The sequence below is a fragment of the Octopus sinensis genome, linkage group LG9 (genome assembly GCF_006345805.1).
Source record: "Octopus sinensis linkage group LG9, ASM634580v1, whole genome shotgun sequence".
NCBI classification, from domain to species: Eukaryota; Metazoa; Mollusca; class Cephalopoda; order Octopoda; family Octopodidae; genus Octopus; species Octopus sinensis.
The window spans coordinates 580,509-596,993 of record NC_043005.1 but is presented as its reverse complement, the minus strand read 5'-3'; the positions used below and the strand labels follow the sequence as shown (position 1 = coordinate 596,993).

General features: G+C 36.3%; 1 protein-coding gene across 1 annotated transcript in view; it reads left to right on the top strand.

Moving 5' to 3' along the window:
- The window catches only part of LOC115215746 (polyunsaturated fatty acid lipoxygenase ALOX15B-like), a 71,108-nt gene that overhangs the window by 43,381 nt on the left and 11,242 nt on the right, over window positions 1-16,485 (top strand). Inside the window, exons 9-11 of the mRNA XM_029785042.2 lie at window positions 728-845; window positions 2,624-2,716; window positions 12,364-12,424. Coding sequence (XP_029640902.1) covers window positions 728-845; window positions 2,624-2,716; window positions 12,364-12,424 — 272 coding nt within the window. The remainder of the gene's footprint in view (window positions 1-727; window positions 846-2,623; window positions 2,717-12,363; window positions 12,425-16,485) is intronic.

Here is a 16,485-nt window from a genome sequence, read left to right as displayed (position 1 = left end):
TAGATAGACAGACGGAGAGATACACAGACATGCAGACTGGTAGACAGATAGATAGATAGATAGATAGATAGATAGATAGATAGATAGATAGACAGATAGACAGACAGACAGACAGACAGACAGACAGACAGACAGACAGACAGATAGATAGATAGATAGATAGATGGATAGATAGATAAGTTTCTTTATTGGCCACACAGGGCTGCACACAGATGGGACAAGTTACAAGGTAGAGCTTTTCTTTTGGGGGATGAAAAAAAAAGGGTGGCGTAGGTTTTCGATCAAGAGGGATCGTAAAAGAGAAGAAAAGAACAAAAAAAATAAATAAAATAAAATAAAAAATAAAAAAAGAAGAAAGAAAAAAAAGAAAAGGAAAAGGAACAAAAGAAAAAAGAAGAAAAATAGATAGATAGATAGATAGACAGATAGATAGATAGATAGATAGATAGATAGATAGATAGATAGATAGATAGATAGATAGATAGATAGATAGATAGATAGATAGTTGTGAACTCGAGTCAGGCTTCCTATAAAACAACCTAGATATTAATAAATTAAATTTATAGAAGACTAGGACTAAAAACCCATGAAAGCATTGCTCCATTGTGGTCACCCCTGTAACACTGAAGCCAGTAAAACAGCAAAAAACTATAAAAATGTATTCGTGTTAAATCGCTTATCGCATATATGATGTAAAATACAAGATGAAAATAATATTCTTTTTCAGGTTTAACCCATATGCTGATGCAAATTGTCAGTGCTCACATGCATAGGAATATACATCCGACGCATCCACTCTTCAAAATTTTGGCCCCTCACACTTATTTACTTATGCTTATCAACGAGTAAGTGCTTTTTATTTCTTGTTATTTTAATGAATAAGTACACCATTTTCTAACAGATATTTTTGAATTTTATTATCGGAGACGTACTTGCGTAGCAGATGTTTTGATCTGATATGATGCGCTGAAACCAAAGCAATTGCAGCCTGGAAGGCCATTCAGAAACATACAAAAAAACCCCAGTTGTTTGTAATATCATTCCTATCACTCTCTCTCTCTCTCTCTCTCTCTCACACACACACACACAGCCTTTTTTCACTCTCCATCAGTGTTGTTTTTAGGTGGGACCTTTCACCACTTTTGGAATGTTGGTTGAGGTTATTTGCATCCTTCGTCCGTCGTCTCATGAGGATCTTCCTCTTCCTTGGAATCTTGTTCCTTTTTGTGTTGGCCTTATGCTGTGGGACATATTTCTGGTTCCGATTGGAGAGATTCTGGGTGCTTCCTTAAGACTGTATTTCTCTAGCTACTTTTGGTCCATACATAGACATTTCTATTATGTTGTGATCCGAAACTAGTGTCGGCGTCATTTTCACACCATGAACGATGTCCATATTATTTGTGAAGCAGAGATCCAAAATGTTATTCGCCCTAGTTGGTCTAAGTACAACTTGCTCCGTGAATAGGTCATTAGTGAGGTTGAGCAGGGACTCCACCTGTGCTTGCTTGCAATGAGTCATTCTTGAAAGCATGAGTCCTTCGAGCCATTTGACGTTGGGGAAGTTGAAATCACTCATAAGAAATATGCTCACGTGGTGTTCCAGTTTCATGAGGATTTCTTTAATTCTTGTGAGGCAATCTTCAAACTTGCCTATGTGGTTTGGACCATCTGGTGGGCGATATGTATTGCATGTGACTATATTGTGTTGTCTTATGTTGTCTTATGAGAAAATGAAGGATGTGGAGAGACGGAGTGAGAAGAGAAGTATATGAGGGAGAGGGTGAGGTGAGAGGGAAAGAGGTAGATGGAGAGGGAGACAAAAGAAGGGAGAGAGAAGTGAGAAAAGGAGGAAGATATGAAATGGAGGGAGAGGAGAGGAAAAGTGAGAGTTATGAAACAGAGAGAGAGAGAGGTAGATGTAGAAAGAGACAAAGGGAGGGAGAGACAGAATGAGGGAAAGAGATGAGAAAAGGAGAAGGATATGGAAAAGAGAGGGAGAGAGATAGGTGTAAAGAGAGACAAAGGAAGGGAGAGGGAAGCGGAAAAAGAAAGAAGATATGAAAAAGGAGAGGGGAGATAGGAAGAGGAAGGTCTGAAAGAGAGAGTGAAGGAGCTGGTAACGAAGATATGAAGGAAAGAGCACAACAACAGGTATAGATCGAGAGGGCCGCTGTAAAAAAGATGAAGTGAAAAAACGACAGTGAAAAGAAAAAGGGTTCGTCACGAATTCGCTGCCGTAAATTTTATAAAACACAATTTCCAGAACTAGATACAGAACGCTCAACCGCAATTCAGCATGTATAAAGTTCTACAAATTATATGTATGTGTATCTTTCAAATGCCTTCACTTTGGCGCGCTGAGATCGGGAATTACTCTGCACTTAATAAACTACAGCAGTCAATTTACCGGTTAGAGAACATTTTTTTATTTAAAATTAACGACAGATGCTGATGATCTTGCAGATGTTTGCATGTCCATATACGTAAATATTAACGAGTGAAACTAATTAGTACATAGGTAATCGTTTTTTATTATATATATATATATTAAAAATATTCCTCTCTACAGTATTATTATGTGAATTAATACATTTTTTCTCCTGAATCTATGTTTTTGCAGTTTCGCATTCAAGAAACTTATAAATCCTGGTGCTTGGGTCGACCAAACAATGACCATTGGATCGGAGGGAATGATAAAACTGGTTTGTAAAGGGTAAGGAAGATGCTGAACGCACGCACGCACACACACACACACACACACACACACACACACACACACACACATACACACATACACATATAAATACTCGTCCATCTACCCCAATAAGTATTTATTTAAACGCATATGTATCTACATAAATGTAAGCATATTTATTCATTTATATATGTGTACACCCATGTTTATATATCTATATGTGTGTATGTGTGTGTACATCCACACCTATATCATATATATATACATGTATATATCTATATGTGTATACACACACAGACGCATACACACATTTATACGTATGTATACATATATGCATATATATATATACACACACATAGATATACATGGGTATATATGTATACATACATTGACTGACATACGTATGTGTGTATGTGTGTGTAACATACATATATATGCACATGTTTGCATATACAAATATATTTGATATTACTAGTATTGGCTGTGTGGTAAGTAGCTTGCTTACCAATCACATGGTTCCGGGTTCAGTCCCACCGCGTGACACCTTGGGCAAGTGTCTTCTACTATAGTCTCGAGCAGACCAAAGCCTTGTGAGTGGATTTGGTAGACGGAAACTGAAAGAAGCCCGTCGTATATATGTGTATATATACATTTATATATGTATGTGTGTGTGCATATATTTGTGTCTGTGTTTGTCCCCCAAACATCGCTTGACAACCGATGCTGGTATATTTATGTCCTCGTAACTTAGTGGTTTGGCAAAGAGACCAATACAATAAGTACTAGGCTTCCAAAGAATAAGTCCTGTGATCGATTTGCTCGACTAAAAGGCGGTGCTCCAGCATGGCCGCAGTCAAATGACTGAAACGAGTAAAAGAGTAAAAGAGTATATATATATGTATATATATATATATAATTTCTCAAAAAAAATTTTTTTCTGTAAACTGTTTTTAACATTTTCTTATTATTATCAAAGAATGTATATATGTATTGTAATTTTTTGTGCCCAATATTTTAATGAACTTTTTTTTATATTTTCCCAAGATTTTTCCTTGTAAACTGTTTTTAACATGTTCTTATTATTATCAAAGAATGCATATATATATTGTAATATTTTTGTGACAACCAGTACTTAACACAACAAAGCTTTACAGTTTACTTTTGATAATCTTTTTCTAAAAAAGTGAAACCGGTCAAGTGAATAGACATCTTTTAAAATTGCATTTTCGCACCTCCTTTCATATATATATATATATATATATATATATATATATATATATATATATATATATATATATATATCCAAATAAGCAACAAGAATATCTTCGGTAATCTGGTACGATCTTAATAAATATTAGATTTATAATTCTCTTTTAATCCAACTTATTGAAATAATCAACCCCTACTAGCCAAGTATAATCTTAAAGATTAAAGCGGATGCATATTTGTATATATTTGTATAAGTATAAAGGAATCTCTGTATTTTCTGTAACTATTTAGTTTATGGATGGCCATTGTGATCATTTAGCATTGACCTAGTTTTCTTGATACAAAATCGCATTGCCAAATAGGAGTAAACAGCCTCTAAGACAATATAACCCCTTCCACTTTAATTTTCTTTAGGAATAATTTCTGACATTTATTTCACCCCTACCTACTTCTATAAATAGAAAATCTCTTTTGTCTCCATCCAACAGAACATCCCTCCCCACTTTCTAGCAGTTCCATATAACTTAAAGAATATTCTTCAGTCAGAAGATAAATTCTAAGACCTTAATGTTCTTAACATTCAAATCAACATCTTTGTCCGTATATCTACCCGCTTTATAATATTATCAATTAACATGAAAATAAGTATATGTATTGATGGAAAACCTCTATTAATGGCTGATGATTGCTCAACATTTTAAAACTGTTGTAATACTTACAATGCTTAATAAAATGAAGTAGCGTGAAACGATCGTACCAAATTACTGAAGATATTCTTGTTGCTTATTTTGATTATAATCACCCCATGGATTTATATAGATAACACCGTACAAAATTCTGGCGCATCTAACTGAAGTACCATGTTCATTTGAATCTAAATTTTGCTGAACGTATATATATATATATTGGCCTGCTCGTTTAGCCAGCGAGGTGGCGTCATTTGAAGGCTAAAATAATGCGAAGCGCATTGTGACCAGCGATATGTAGCAACATCTGATAGCCTGGTCGGTCACAGTGATCACGGTGATATATATATATATATATATATTACAAGAATAGTGTTGTCAGTGACTTTGAAGTTTTAGCCTTCCGCGGACTCAGATATTCTGGGTCATATATAGTCTCCAGTAAGTTTGGTTTTTTTTTCTGCTGTAGATGGAGCTCTGGTTGTATGACGAGGTTTGATACAATAATATTACAGTAGATTTTTATTAATAAACGTTGGTGTTGTGTTATTGTTTAGAGTTCAGTGGCATGTGTACAACATTGCAATCAGGTGTGTCTGTTTAGGTGTGTCAGCTTCTGAGCTTGTTTTTTAGGGTTCACAAGAAAATGAAGGTAGGTGAGAAGTTATAAGTTATTCTGCAGCTAAGTAAGTAGGTTGAGTTATTGTTGTTGTTGCTATCTGTACTTAACTTGTTTGTTTTATGAAGTTAGAAGTTATTGTGCAGCGTTCTGTCCAACATGTAAAATTTTGTGATTCGGTGTGTTTATTTAAGCATATCAGCTTTAGGTCATGAAGATTTAAGCTTAGAAATTTGATTATCTAGAGTTCAGAAAAGACAGTAGGCGGAAAGGTTAGTTGGTCAGCAAATTCCTTTATTTGTTGATATTATTTGAGCTCTATTTAAGAGATTTATAAAAATTTTCTTACCTTGTTCTTTAGGGTTCACAAAAAGATGTATGTAGATGGACAGCTTGGTTGGTCAGCAGACTTCTAACCCGGAGTTAATTTTTCTTGATGTTATTTGATTACGACTGAGAAAATTTTACCTTTGTCTTTTGGAGAGGTAAAGTTTGTGGACTATGTTTTTAAAATGATTTCTTTTATTCGATTTCAACCTCCAGACCTGAAGTGATACACTTATCATCCAATAGAGCTCCATCTATATCCGAAAAGATAAATTTATCAGAGACTATATAAAGCCAAGATAAACTCAAACAAAAGCGGCGAGCTGGCAGAAACGTTATCACGCCGGACGAAATGCTTAGTGGTATTATGTCTGCTGTTACGTTCTGAGTTCAAATTCCGCCGAGGTCGACTTTGCCTTTCATCCTTTCGGGGTCGATAAATTAAGTACCAGTTGAGCACTGGACTCGAAACTCATTTGTCTGTCCTTGTTTGTCTCCTCTGTGCTTAGGCCATTGTGGGCAATAAAGGAAGTAGATTGACAAGTTTATTTTTTTGAACCTGTGCAAAACAAACGAGATGTCGAAATATCATTCACTTCATAACAATGACACTCTTCTTTTTTTGCTTCTGTATCTTCTGGAGGAGTTACCTCAACCCTATATTATTACCATTATTGTTGTTATTATTATTATTATTATTATTATTATTGTTGTTGTTGTTGTTGTTGTTGTTGTTATTGTTGTTGTTGTTGTTTTTGTTGTTGTTGTTGTTGTTGTTACTTTTTTTCTCTTCTTTCAAATTTTCTTCCATTTCTTGCCGAGTGTCTTCCCGACTCCTAGGGCAAAGAAACTCATAGTGTATATTGGTAGGCCATTAAACCAAACTCAGTATTTCGTTCATATTTTTTAAATATGGGTTGTTCAGTTTGGGTATCCTGCACGAGATCAATAGCAAATTTTTTGCTTTCCTTGATGATAGAATGAAGCTTCTTTCGTTTCTCGTGATTTTCCACGAGCTTTAGCATCCAGTCATTCGATATTTCGAGATATTTGGCCAGTCCAATTGTGGTTGTTTTGTAAGCTAGTTCAAATTGGATCAGGCCTCGACCTCCTTGGGCTCTGGGAAGGTAAAGGCGATCTACGTCTGCCTTTGGGTGGTGCATCCTATTACAACTCAGCAGCTTGCGTATTTTTCTATCTATATTCTTTACTTCACTCATATTCCATATGCTATAAGTAACAACTGGAACTGCTAAGGAATTTAGCTATAAGTAACAACTGGAACTGCTAAGGAATTTATAGCTAACACCTTGTTACGTGCATTTAGTTCAGATTTCAGGACTGCACGAACTCTCCTATAACATTCCTTCCTGATTTTCTCTTTCATGCTTGCATGCTGAATACCAGAGCCTTCATTTATCCCTAAATATTTGTATGTTTGTTCTTGCTCAATCTCTCTTATGACTGTGTCAACATCTAACACGACTGAATTTGTGGTCTTCACTTTCCCTTTCTGGAAAGTGGCCTTGGCACACTTCTCAAGTCCAAACTCCATCCCGATGTCATCGCTGAATGCTTTCACGGTGCGCAATAGGCCTTCAAGTTCATTATTGTCTTTACCATAAAGTTTTAAGTCATCCATATAAAATAGATGGCTTATTTTTTTATTGGCAATTTTATACCCATACCCTGTTCTGTTTAATTCACTTGTTAGGGGTATTAGGGCTATGCAGAATATTAAAGGTGAAAGTGAGTCACCTTGAAAAATTCCACAGTTGATGTTTATATTTTCTGAGGCAAGTACTCCATTAGAGTGGTATAATTGGAGATTCGTATTCCACAACGACATATTGTGCTTCAGGAAGTTTGAAATCACAGGGGAAATTTTGAAGATGTCCAGCGATCTCAAGATCCATGGATGCGGTATACTGTCGAAGGCCTTTTTATAGTCAATCCATGCGGTGCTGAGATTTCTGCGCTTGTTGTGACAGTTCTCAAGGATCATACGATTGATTAGCAGTTGATCTTTGCATCCGTAAGAGCCTCGGCGGCACCCTTTTTGTTCAATGGGGACAATATCGTTCTTCTCCATGAATGCATATGTTTTCTCCGCCAGGATAGATGTTAGGATTTTATACGTGGTGGATAGACAGGTTATAGGCCGATAGTTTTTTGGAAGGTTGGTTTCGTTATTCTTTGGGAGTAGGTAAGTAATGCCACTTGCTAACCATTCAGGTGTTTTCTTTGGGTCTCTCATAATTCCATTGAGCAGCTGAACTAGCTTACCGTGTGCGCACGGGAGCGATGCGAGCCAGAAATTCGGCACCCTATCTTTACCGGGGGATTTCCAATTATGGGCCTTCGTGAGTGCTTTTCTTAGGTCTGCTATTGTGATGTCTTCCCATGCTTGTTGTAAATTTTGGTAGGATCCTTCAGTTTGTATAATCCAGTCTGCATTTATGTTGTACGTCTTCTTGTCACTCCAAATCCTTTTCCAAAAGTTTTGAACTTCTTCCATGGGAGGGGGGTCTTTAACGGTTACTTTCTCCTTCCCTATTTCTCTGTAGAATTTTTTGGCATTGGATGTGAACAGCTTATTTTGCTTGTAAAACTTGTTTCTCTTCTCAAATCTTCGTATTCTTTGGGCTTTTGCTTGGACTTTTTGTTTCAGCGTTTCTTTTATTGATATCAGTTCTTCTCTTGGTGAGGATCCAAATTTTCTCTTCATCTTTCTTCCTGTTCTGGATCTTACATCATTTCCACATATTAGTTCATTTAATATTGATATTTCCCCTCTCATAAATTCAATCTCTTTTTCAATTTTACTTCTCCAGGTTTGATTTCTTCCCAGGTTTTGTTTTCTTTGTTTTTTCGGGGGCATACAGCTGGTTTCAATTGCCCTAGCAGAAGCGTAAATAATTTCATTTAACTCAGTAAAATCAGGTTTTAATTCTCGTATTATTTCATTTGTTACATAGTTGCCAATTTGGATTTGTTTTTTATTTTGGTTTGTATTTGAGAGTTTATGAAGCGGTTCTCTATCATTCATACTTGTATGTCTTACAACTTCAAGCGTATTCAGGATTTTCTGCCTCATTTCTGCCATGGACTCTCTGTGTTCTTCAGCAAATGCGAGATCTTCAGTTACTGTTGTTTTTTCGTTTTCCTGGCTATCTTTAACAGGTACAATAGAATTTCTTGTATCTTCAGGCCTTTGCGTACTTTGGTCAGATGGCAGTGTTTCAATTAAGCCTCGTGGCGGGCTATACTGTTCATCTGATTCTTCATTTCCTTTGTGTCTTATATTTATGTCATTTTCCGTTGCGTGCTTGATTGCGCTTATTTCACTGTCTGTGAGTCTGTTATTTCTAAAGATATCCCTCCTCACATTTGCTAATTTGTTCTCGTCCAAATAGGGCCTACTGTCTTGATTCCGTGTTCTCCATATACTGTAAGAGTTTGCGGTGTGTCTCTCTTGAGATGGCCTACCTAATGCATAGTAATAAGCGTATATTACTTCTTTATACTCTTCTCGGGTCCATTTGTTCCGCTTACATTTTTCTTTCTGTGGTGGTTGTGGTGGTGAACTTGGAGGGCTCGAGTTGGGGGATTTCCCGTTCAAGTGACCATCCATGTCCGTATTCGGAGAAGAGTTTGTGCCAGTTGATGACTTTTCGATCCCAGGCTGGCTCTTCCCTGGGGGACGCGCTTCCAGATTAACCATAGGACAAGCGATTTGGTATACTGATTTAGTTTTCCTTTTAGTTTCCAAAAAACATTTTGGTGCTACGATAATGTTATCATTTTTTAGCTTTGATTGGCTCGTGGGGAGACGGCCATCATTGCCGTTACAATTATAATCGTACCATTATAGCAGCCGTAGTCGGCTTATTATTGTTATTATCATCACCATTACCATCACTATCATCATTATCACCACCATTACCATCATCATTATCATCATCACCATCACCATCACCACCATCATCATCAATGATATTGTTTTATGTGTTGTCACAGCAGTATTATTATTATTATTATTATTATTATTATTATTATTATTATTATTATTATTATTATTATCATCATCATTATTCTATGTTTGACTTTTGCTTTACATTTGTACAAGTTGGCTCCAAGTCTTACCCAGAGACCTCAAGAGACAACAGGTTGGAAGTTCCTGTTGTTGTTATGCCTAGTGTGCCATATATTTGGTTTTGTATTTAGTGTTTTACTAGTGAATGTCTAAAAAAAAACATACGAAAATTATGTTTGTTTTAAAACTTGAGATTATATAGAAAGTATTTTGCGTAGGATATGAGCAGTTCCCATGAGCATTATCTTTTGAATTTCTGCCATTTTTGGGTTTCCTGGTATCTGAGTTAGGTAGCAATCAGCCCCTTTTGCTATCATTCCCGGGGCACCTATAACAACAGGTATTGTTTTAGTCTTCAGTTTCCACATTTTGCTGATTTCTATTTCAAGATCTTTATATTTGCTCAGTTTTTGGTAGGTCTTGACAGATACGTTTATATCGATTGGGGCAGTCATATCAATGAGGAGGCATTTTCTTTGTCTGAAGTCTTTCAATATGATGTCTGGCCTATTTGCATCTATCTTCCTGTCAGTTTGAATGGTGAAGTTCCAGAGGAGTGAGATGTGGTCATTTTCAAGCACAGGAGGTGGATTGTGTTCCCACCAGTTTTTTTCATGGGGCAAATCCAGGTTTTTGCAAATTACCCAGTGAATATATTGTGCAGCTCTATCATGCCTGTTGAGATACTCTGTAGGCGCTAGAAGACTGCACTTGGAGACAACATGATCAATGGTTTCATTTTGTTGTTGACATACACGACATGTTGGGCTACTGCCGTTCTTTAATATGTTGGCCTGATAGTTCCTTGTTGGTAGGCATTGATCTTGAGCTGCTATGATAAACCCTTCTGTTTCAGATTTTAAGCGAGAGGCCATTAGCCATTGATGGGTCAGGGCTTTGTCAACATCTGCATTATTCGCTCTCTTTGGGTATTTGCCATAGAGAGGTTTTTCTTGCCATTAATCATTCAGAATATCTAAAGCAGCAGTTTTAGCACGGGTTTTCATGCGCTTAGCTTTTTCTGTGCTTGTTTCTTGTATGTCTAATTCCGAAATTTGTTGTATTCGGAATTCACTTAGATATTCCTTTACCTGTTTTGTTACGGAGTATGATGCTTTCTTGTTTTCATGTTTTGAGACAAGTTTTAACATCCAGTCCTCAAAGTTTTTCAGGTAGGTGTCTAGGCCAATTGCAGCAATCTTCGTTGTTATTTCCAGTTGTAAAAGTCCACGGCCTCCCTCTTTTCTTGGCAGATAAAGTCGTTCTATATCTGCCTTAGGGTGGTGCATTCTATGCATTGTCAACAATTTTCGTATTTTTCTGTCAAGATTACATATTTTAGTAATTGACTAGGTAACAATATTGAAACTGTAAGGCACAACTGGTTTGGCTAAAGCATTGATCGCTTCGATCCTGTTTCTCACATTCAGCTCTGTCTTGAGTATTGCTCTTACTCTGCAATAACATTCCATCATCATCATCATCATCATCATCATCATCATCATCATTATTATTATTATTTTTTTTATTTTTATTTTTTATATTACCTAATGCGCCTACTATGATAGGAATTGTTTCTGTTTTTAGATTCCACATTCGGGTTACCTCTATTTCCAGGTCCTTGTATTTTGAGAGTTTCTCCATTTCTTTTAGAGACACTGTCATCTGCTGGTATTGATACATCAATTAGAAAGCATTTTTTCTTCATGATCTCTAACAACTATATCTGGCCTATTGGCCTTAATTTCTCTATCTGTGTGTATTGGCATATCCCAGAGTATGGTTGCTTTCTCGTCTCGTTTTCTGTGACCTTCTCTGGAGTGTGCCTATACCATCTTTTTTCTGTTGTTATTCCATAATGTTAGCATAGCTTCCAGTGTATGTAGGTCCCAACTCTGTCATGTCTGTGAATATATTCCTTCCTAGCCAGGACTGGGCAGCCAGAGATAATATGATTTATTGTTTCTTGTCCATCTCCACATATTCTGCAGTTACTTGTCATATTTCTTTTCATTACATGTTTTTGGTAATTTCTGGTGGGGAGGCTTTGGTCTTGTGCTGCAATTAAAAATCCTTCCGTCTCTGCTTTGAGTCCTGAGCTTCTCAACCAATCCTGGGATTTTTCTTTATCTATTTCTTTTGCATTTAGTTTTTCTTGCCATCGTTTTATCATGGTCCGTTGTTGTGCTAGTTTTAGTTTCGATTTCATTTGTTTTATAGCTTTTGTTGTATTTCTTCTTCTTCTTCTTCTTCTTCTTCTTCTTCTTCTTCTTCTTCTTCTTCTTCTTCTTCTTCTTCTTCTTCTTCTTCTTCTTCTTCTTCTTCTTCTTTTCTTCTTATTAATGCGGCGAGCTGGCAGAATCGTTAGCATGCCGGGTGATATGCTTAGCAGAATTTCGTCCGTCTTTACATTCTGAGTTGAAATTCCACCGAAGTCAATTTAGCTTTTCACCTTTCAGGGTCGATAAATTAAGTACCAGTGAAACACCGGGGTCGATGTAATCGCTTAGTCCCCTCTCCCAAAATTCCAGACATTCTGCCTTCAGCAGAAAAGATTATCATTATTATTATTGTTTGATTCAGGTTCGGTTTTATACCTGGTAGGTATCCACTACTTTTCAACAGTCTTTCAAGTGCTTGGAAGAATAATTTTCAGGAATAGCAAAAATATTTTTATAACATACTGTTATAATATTTACATATACACATGCATATATACTTTTTTCAGACTACAAGAATGGGACTTTTATCGAGATGGAATTCCTGCTAATGATTTTGCAAACCGAAAAGTAAGTAATTCTTTTGTTGCTTATTATGTTGGTTTAACCCCAGGTAAATCTTCATTGAGGCGACAGATTCACGATCATTCTTCGAAGTATTCTCTCTCTAATTATTCATTCTACTTAGAATAATCTAAGACTACATTGTATAACGTACGTGAAACATTTCTTACATTTTTCACTTTGTACGTTTCTTGCAGTTTTCGCTATGCACGTTTCTTACATCTCTCTGGCAGATCAAACACACCTGAGGTGTTGTTTAACGTCAGGTTAACCCCTGCCATGCACATATCTAATCAAGAGAATTCCGATGATTACTATTTTCTCTGGGTATAATTGATGCTGTTCATTGTTGCTCCCGCTTCAAAATGGTCGGAGTGAATCAAAGAACTGTACTCTTCAAATGATCCTAGTATTTTTAAATTGGACTTGTTGTTGCCAGTAAAACACGTCTTTGGAGAAGCGTGCGCTGACTTCACTTGCAGACTATTGAACTTTCCTTTCTATTATCCTTTGCAGCGAGACACATTAAATTACAAACTTCTTATATAGAAATATCTATACACACACATATATATATATGTGTGTGTGTATGTGTAAAAAATACAATGCAAGTGTATGTGTGTTTAGCCCTAGAAGGCTCTAAAACACTGCATCTTTTAGAAAAATTAATTTCATTTTCAAAATCTGCATCCCAAAGACAATGCTGTCCGTTAATAATAATTAAAAAATGTAATTTTCTATGAGAAATAACTCGACTTTTAGATCGACAATTCTCCCAGTCTCTATCTCCATCAATCTATCTGTATTTACCATGCTCTTTGATACTCACTCTTACTCGTATATCTATTAATTCTCACACATAGCCTTCATTTTGTTTAAAACCTGGTCTTCTAATGCTCACTTTCATTTTATGATACACAATTTATCACACAAAAAATGCTTAGCTTCCAAATTCTGTTTTCCCATTAGATTAAAATTATGAAACTTTAAACCTCTGTAACACTTTACTAAGATCTTTCAGGAATAAACGAATCACGAACTTGGATTCGTCGTGAAAAAGTACAATATACCAAATTTGAAATTTTTCACTTAATTTTAAAAATTTCGAAATTCATCTTTCATTTTCTCATGATAAACTTTCTCACTCTCTATAAAATTATATCGCTCACGCTGAGTGTGTGGGTGTATGCACATGAGTAAGGAGCTTCATTAGGTCAACATTGATTTAAAAAGGTATTTAAAAGATAACTTACTTTAATAACATGCTTTTCTGTTAGTAAATGCTTTTTCTTACTGAAGCGAGCGTGCGCGCGCGCGCACACACACACACACACACACACACACAATTACAATTTTTTGTTGTTGCTTACATCTTAGCAATAGATCATTGCTTTATCATTTCATAAAATGTGTTTTTGGGGAGTGAAGAATACTGAAAAACATCAATACATGTCAGAATGACAAAGAAACAAAGAAGATATCAAGGTACCCGTGGGATGTTCACGAAACAACTGCTAATTCTCCCTTAAAATCAACTTTTTCCTCTGGAAATTGATTTGAAATTATAAACGGAAACAAATTACAGATTCACACTGTTCGTATTTTAAAAATATGATTAAACAATATTTTTGGGAAAAAAAACCCCGAAATTTTAGAGTATATTCTTAATGAAAGAATTTCACTATTTATTAAAATTACGTTTCATTTTCTCTTTGAAAATAAAGGAAGTGGGAATTGTAAAGATAATCACCGAATTCCATTTTTTTCAACCATCAAGGCTTCTCTTATCGCATGTTTTAAGTGCATTGTGCAAAAAACGCAATGGCCAAAATCGATCCTGAATGGGAGGAAGAAGGAAGGTTCATAAATTTTCATTAAAAAAAAACGAGAAAAGGGAGAAAATCCAACTTATGCTATTTCAAAAGTCCGCCAAGGCATTCTATTGCGAAAATTATCCGGCAACGACAGGATACTCAGACTATACATATACATATGTGTATGTGTGTGTGTATATGCATGTATGTATTTATATATACATACATACAAACACACACATGTGTGTATGAATGTATGTGTGTGTGTGTGTGTGTATTTATAAATATATATATATGGTGGGTGTCTACTCCTTATGCAGAGTCTGATCACATTCTGTATAGACACCTTAGGTCCATCATGGTGTCTGATGTAGCTTTTTAAACCAGACAGTGTTCTGAAAAGACACCCACCTAGATTGCACCTCTGATTTGGACCACCAAGAGCTGCAGTTAAATTCTAATCTTTGTGGATCCTCAAATGTCTTTTGAATCCTCCGTTGGATTTGTAAACCTTCAGGCATACATTGCATTCAAAGGTGTGCACAGACATATAGGCAGAATAGTTGGTAGAGGTTCGTTTTCCATGAGTTCGCAAATGAGATCTGAGCCCAGCACAAAAGAAAGACATTGTGATTCACCGTCTCGATCGTGACATCCTTCCTTGGACCTCTTTTGAGTCTTACTTGTGTTATCCTGGCCTCTTCAAATGCTTTCACTCTACTCCACACCTTTGTTCGCCATCCAACTCGATCCGAAGCAAGGGTTTCTATATCTTCTGGAACCATTCCAAGTAACTTCATAGTAGTCCTTTTTTTTTAGGTTTATGTCGATAGCGTTTCCCCTCTGCAAGCTCACCATAAAACAGCTGTTTCGGCATGCGTTCATCTTTCATTGAACAATATGGCCACACCATTTCAGTTGGTTCCTCAAAATCATAGCTTTAATTGGGGTGATGCCTGCAGAAACAAGAACATCTGTGTTTGGAGTAAAAGAACTCCATTTAATTTTTTAAATGCGATGAAGGCATTTCTGGTGGAATTGTTCTAACAGTTTAAAATGCCTTTTATAACAAGTCCATGTTTCACAAGAATACAACAGGGACAGTAAGACAAATGATTTGTAAAGAGCCAGCTTTGTATTCTTATTTATATGTCGCTGTGTAATCCCGGCATTTTCCTCATGAAGAACTTGTATTAATGGTGGCTATATGGAAGTTGGAAAGTGGAGATATCCCTCTGGAGCACGTTACACTTGCAATCCGAAAGTCCACAAAACACCAGCGTAGTATATATATATATATATATATATATATATATATATATATATCAAAAGAACATCAAAGAAAAAAGTTATCAAACGCCGTTTATTGTTTAGCTTGCAATTGTTTCATTAGCTTCAATTAAATCAATCTTCCCAAAATAATCCGTTCTACTATAGACACATGGTCTGAAATTTTGGGGGAGGAGACTAGTCGATTATATCGACCCCAGTGTTTCACTGGTGCTTAATTTATCGACCCCGAAAGGATGAAAGGCAAAGTCGATCTCGGCAGAATTTGAACTCAGAACATGAATACGGACGGAATACTGCTAAGCATTTCGCCCGACGTGCTAACGAGTCTGCCAGTTCGTCGTCTTCGTAAATGAGTAATTATTATTATTATTTTGGTTTGGTGAAAGTGGTCATCAAGACAAGTCTTTGGTTTCAATGGTTGCTATGCGTCATTGTGGCTTTGAACTGATTGATCACTCTCTCCATCCTCATTCTATCATTTGGATCCCATCTGACTTTCATCTGATAAAACACTTGCCTCGGAACCAGTATCGCAACGTTGATGACATCATATCTGCTGTTGATGACATTTTATTTTTACCAGTCGGATGAAAGCTTCTCAACCAATGAGATCCAAGCACTGCAACGCCGATGGAAGAAGTGTGTGGACTGCAAGGAGGACATCTTGAAAAATACACCTCATTTGGTCACATTCCATGAGACCATCTTGATCAGTCTATGAACTCTTCAGCTGACTCCAGTATTTTCGTACATATGATATAAGCACATACACATATATTTCTGGGTTGTAATACGTAAGTTATATATCATATGCACATCTATCCTGGGGTACATGAAACGTTATTCCATACACTCAACGCTTGCAAACTCAATGAATACACAAATACATATTCATAAAGGATTTCGTTCTACGTGAAAGCAAGACGCAGTCAGTCTCTTAGGCAACTTGGCATGAGGTTT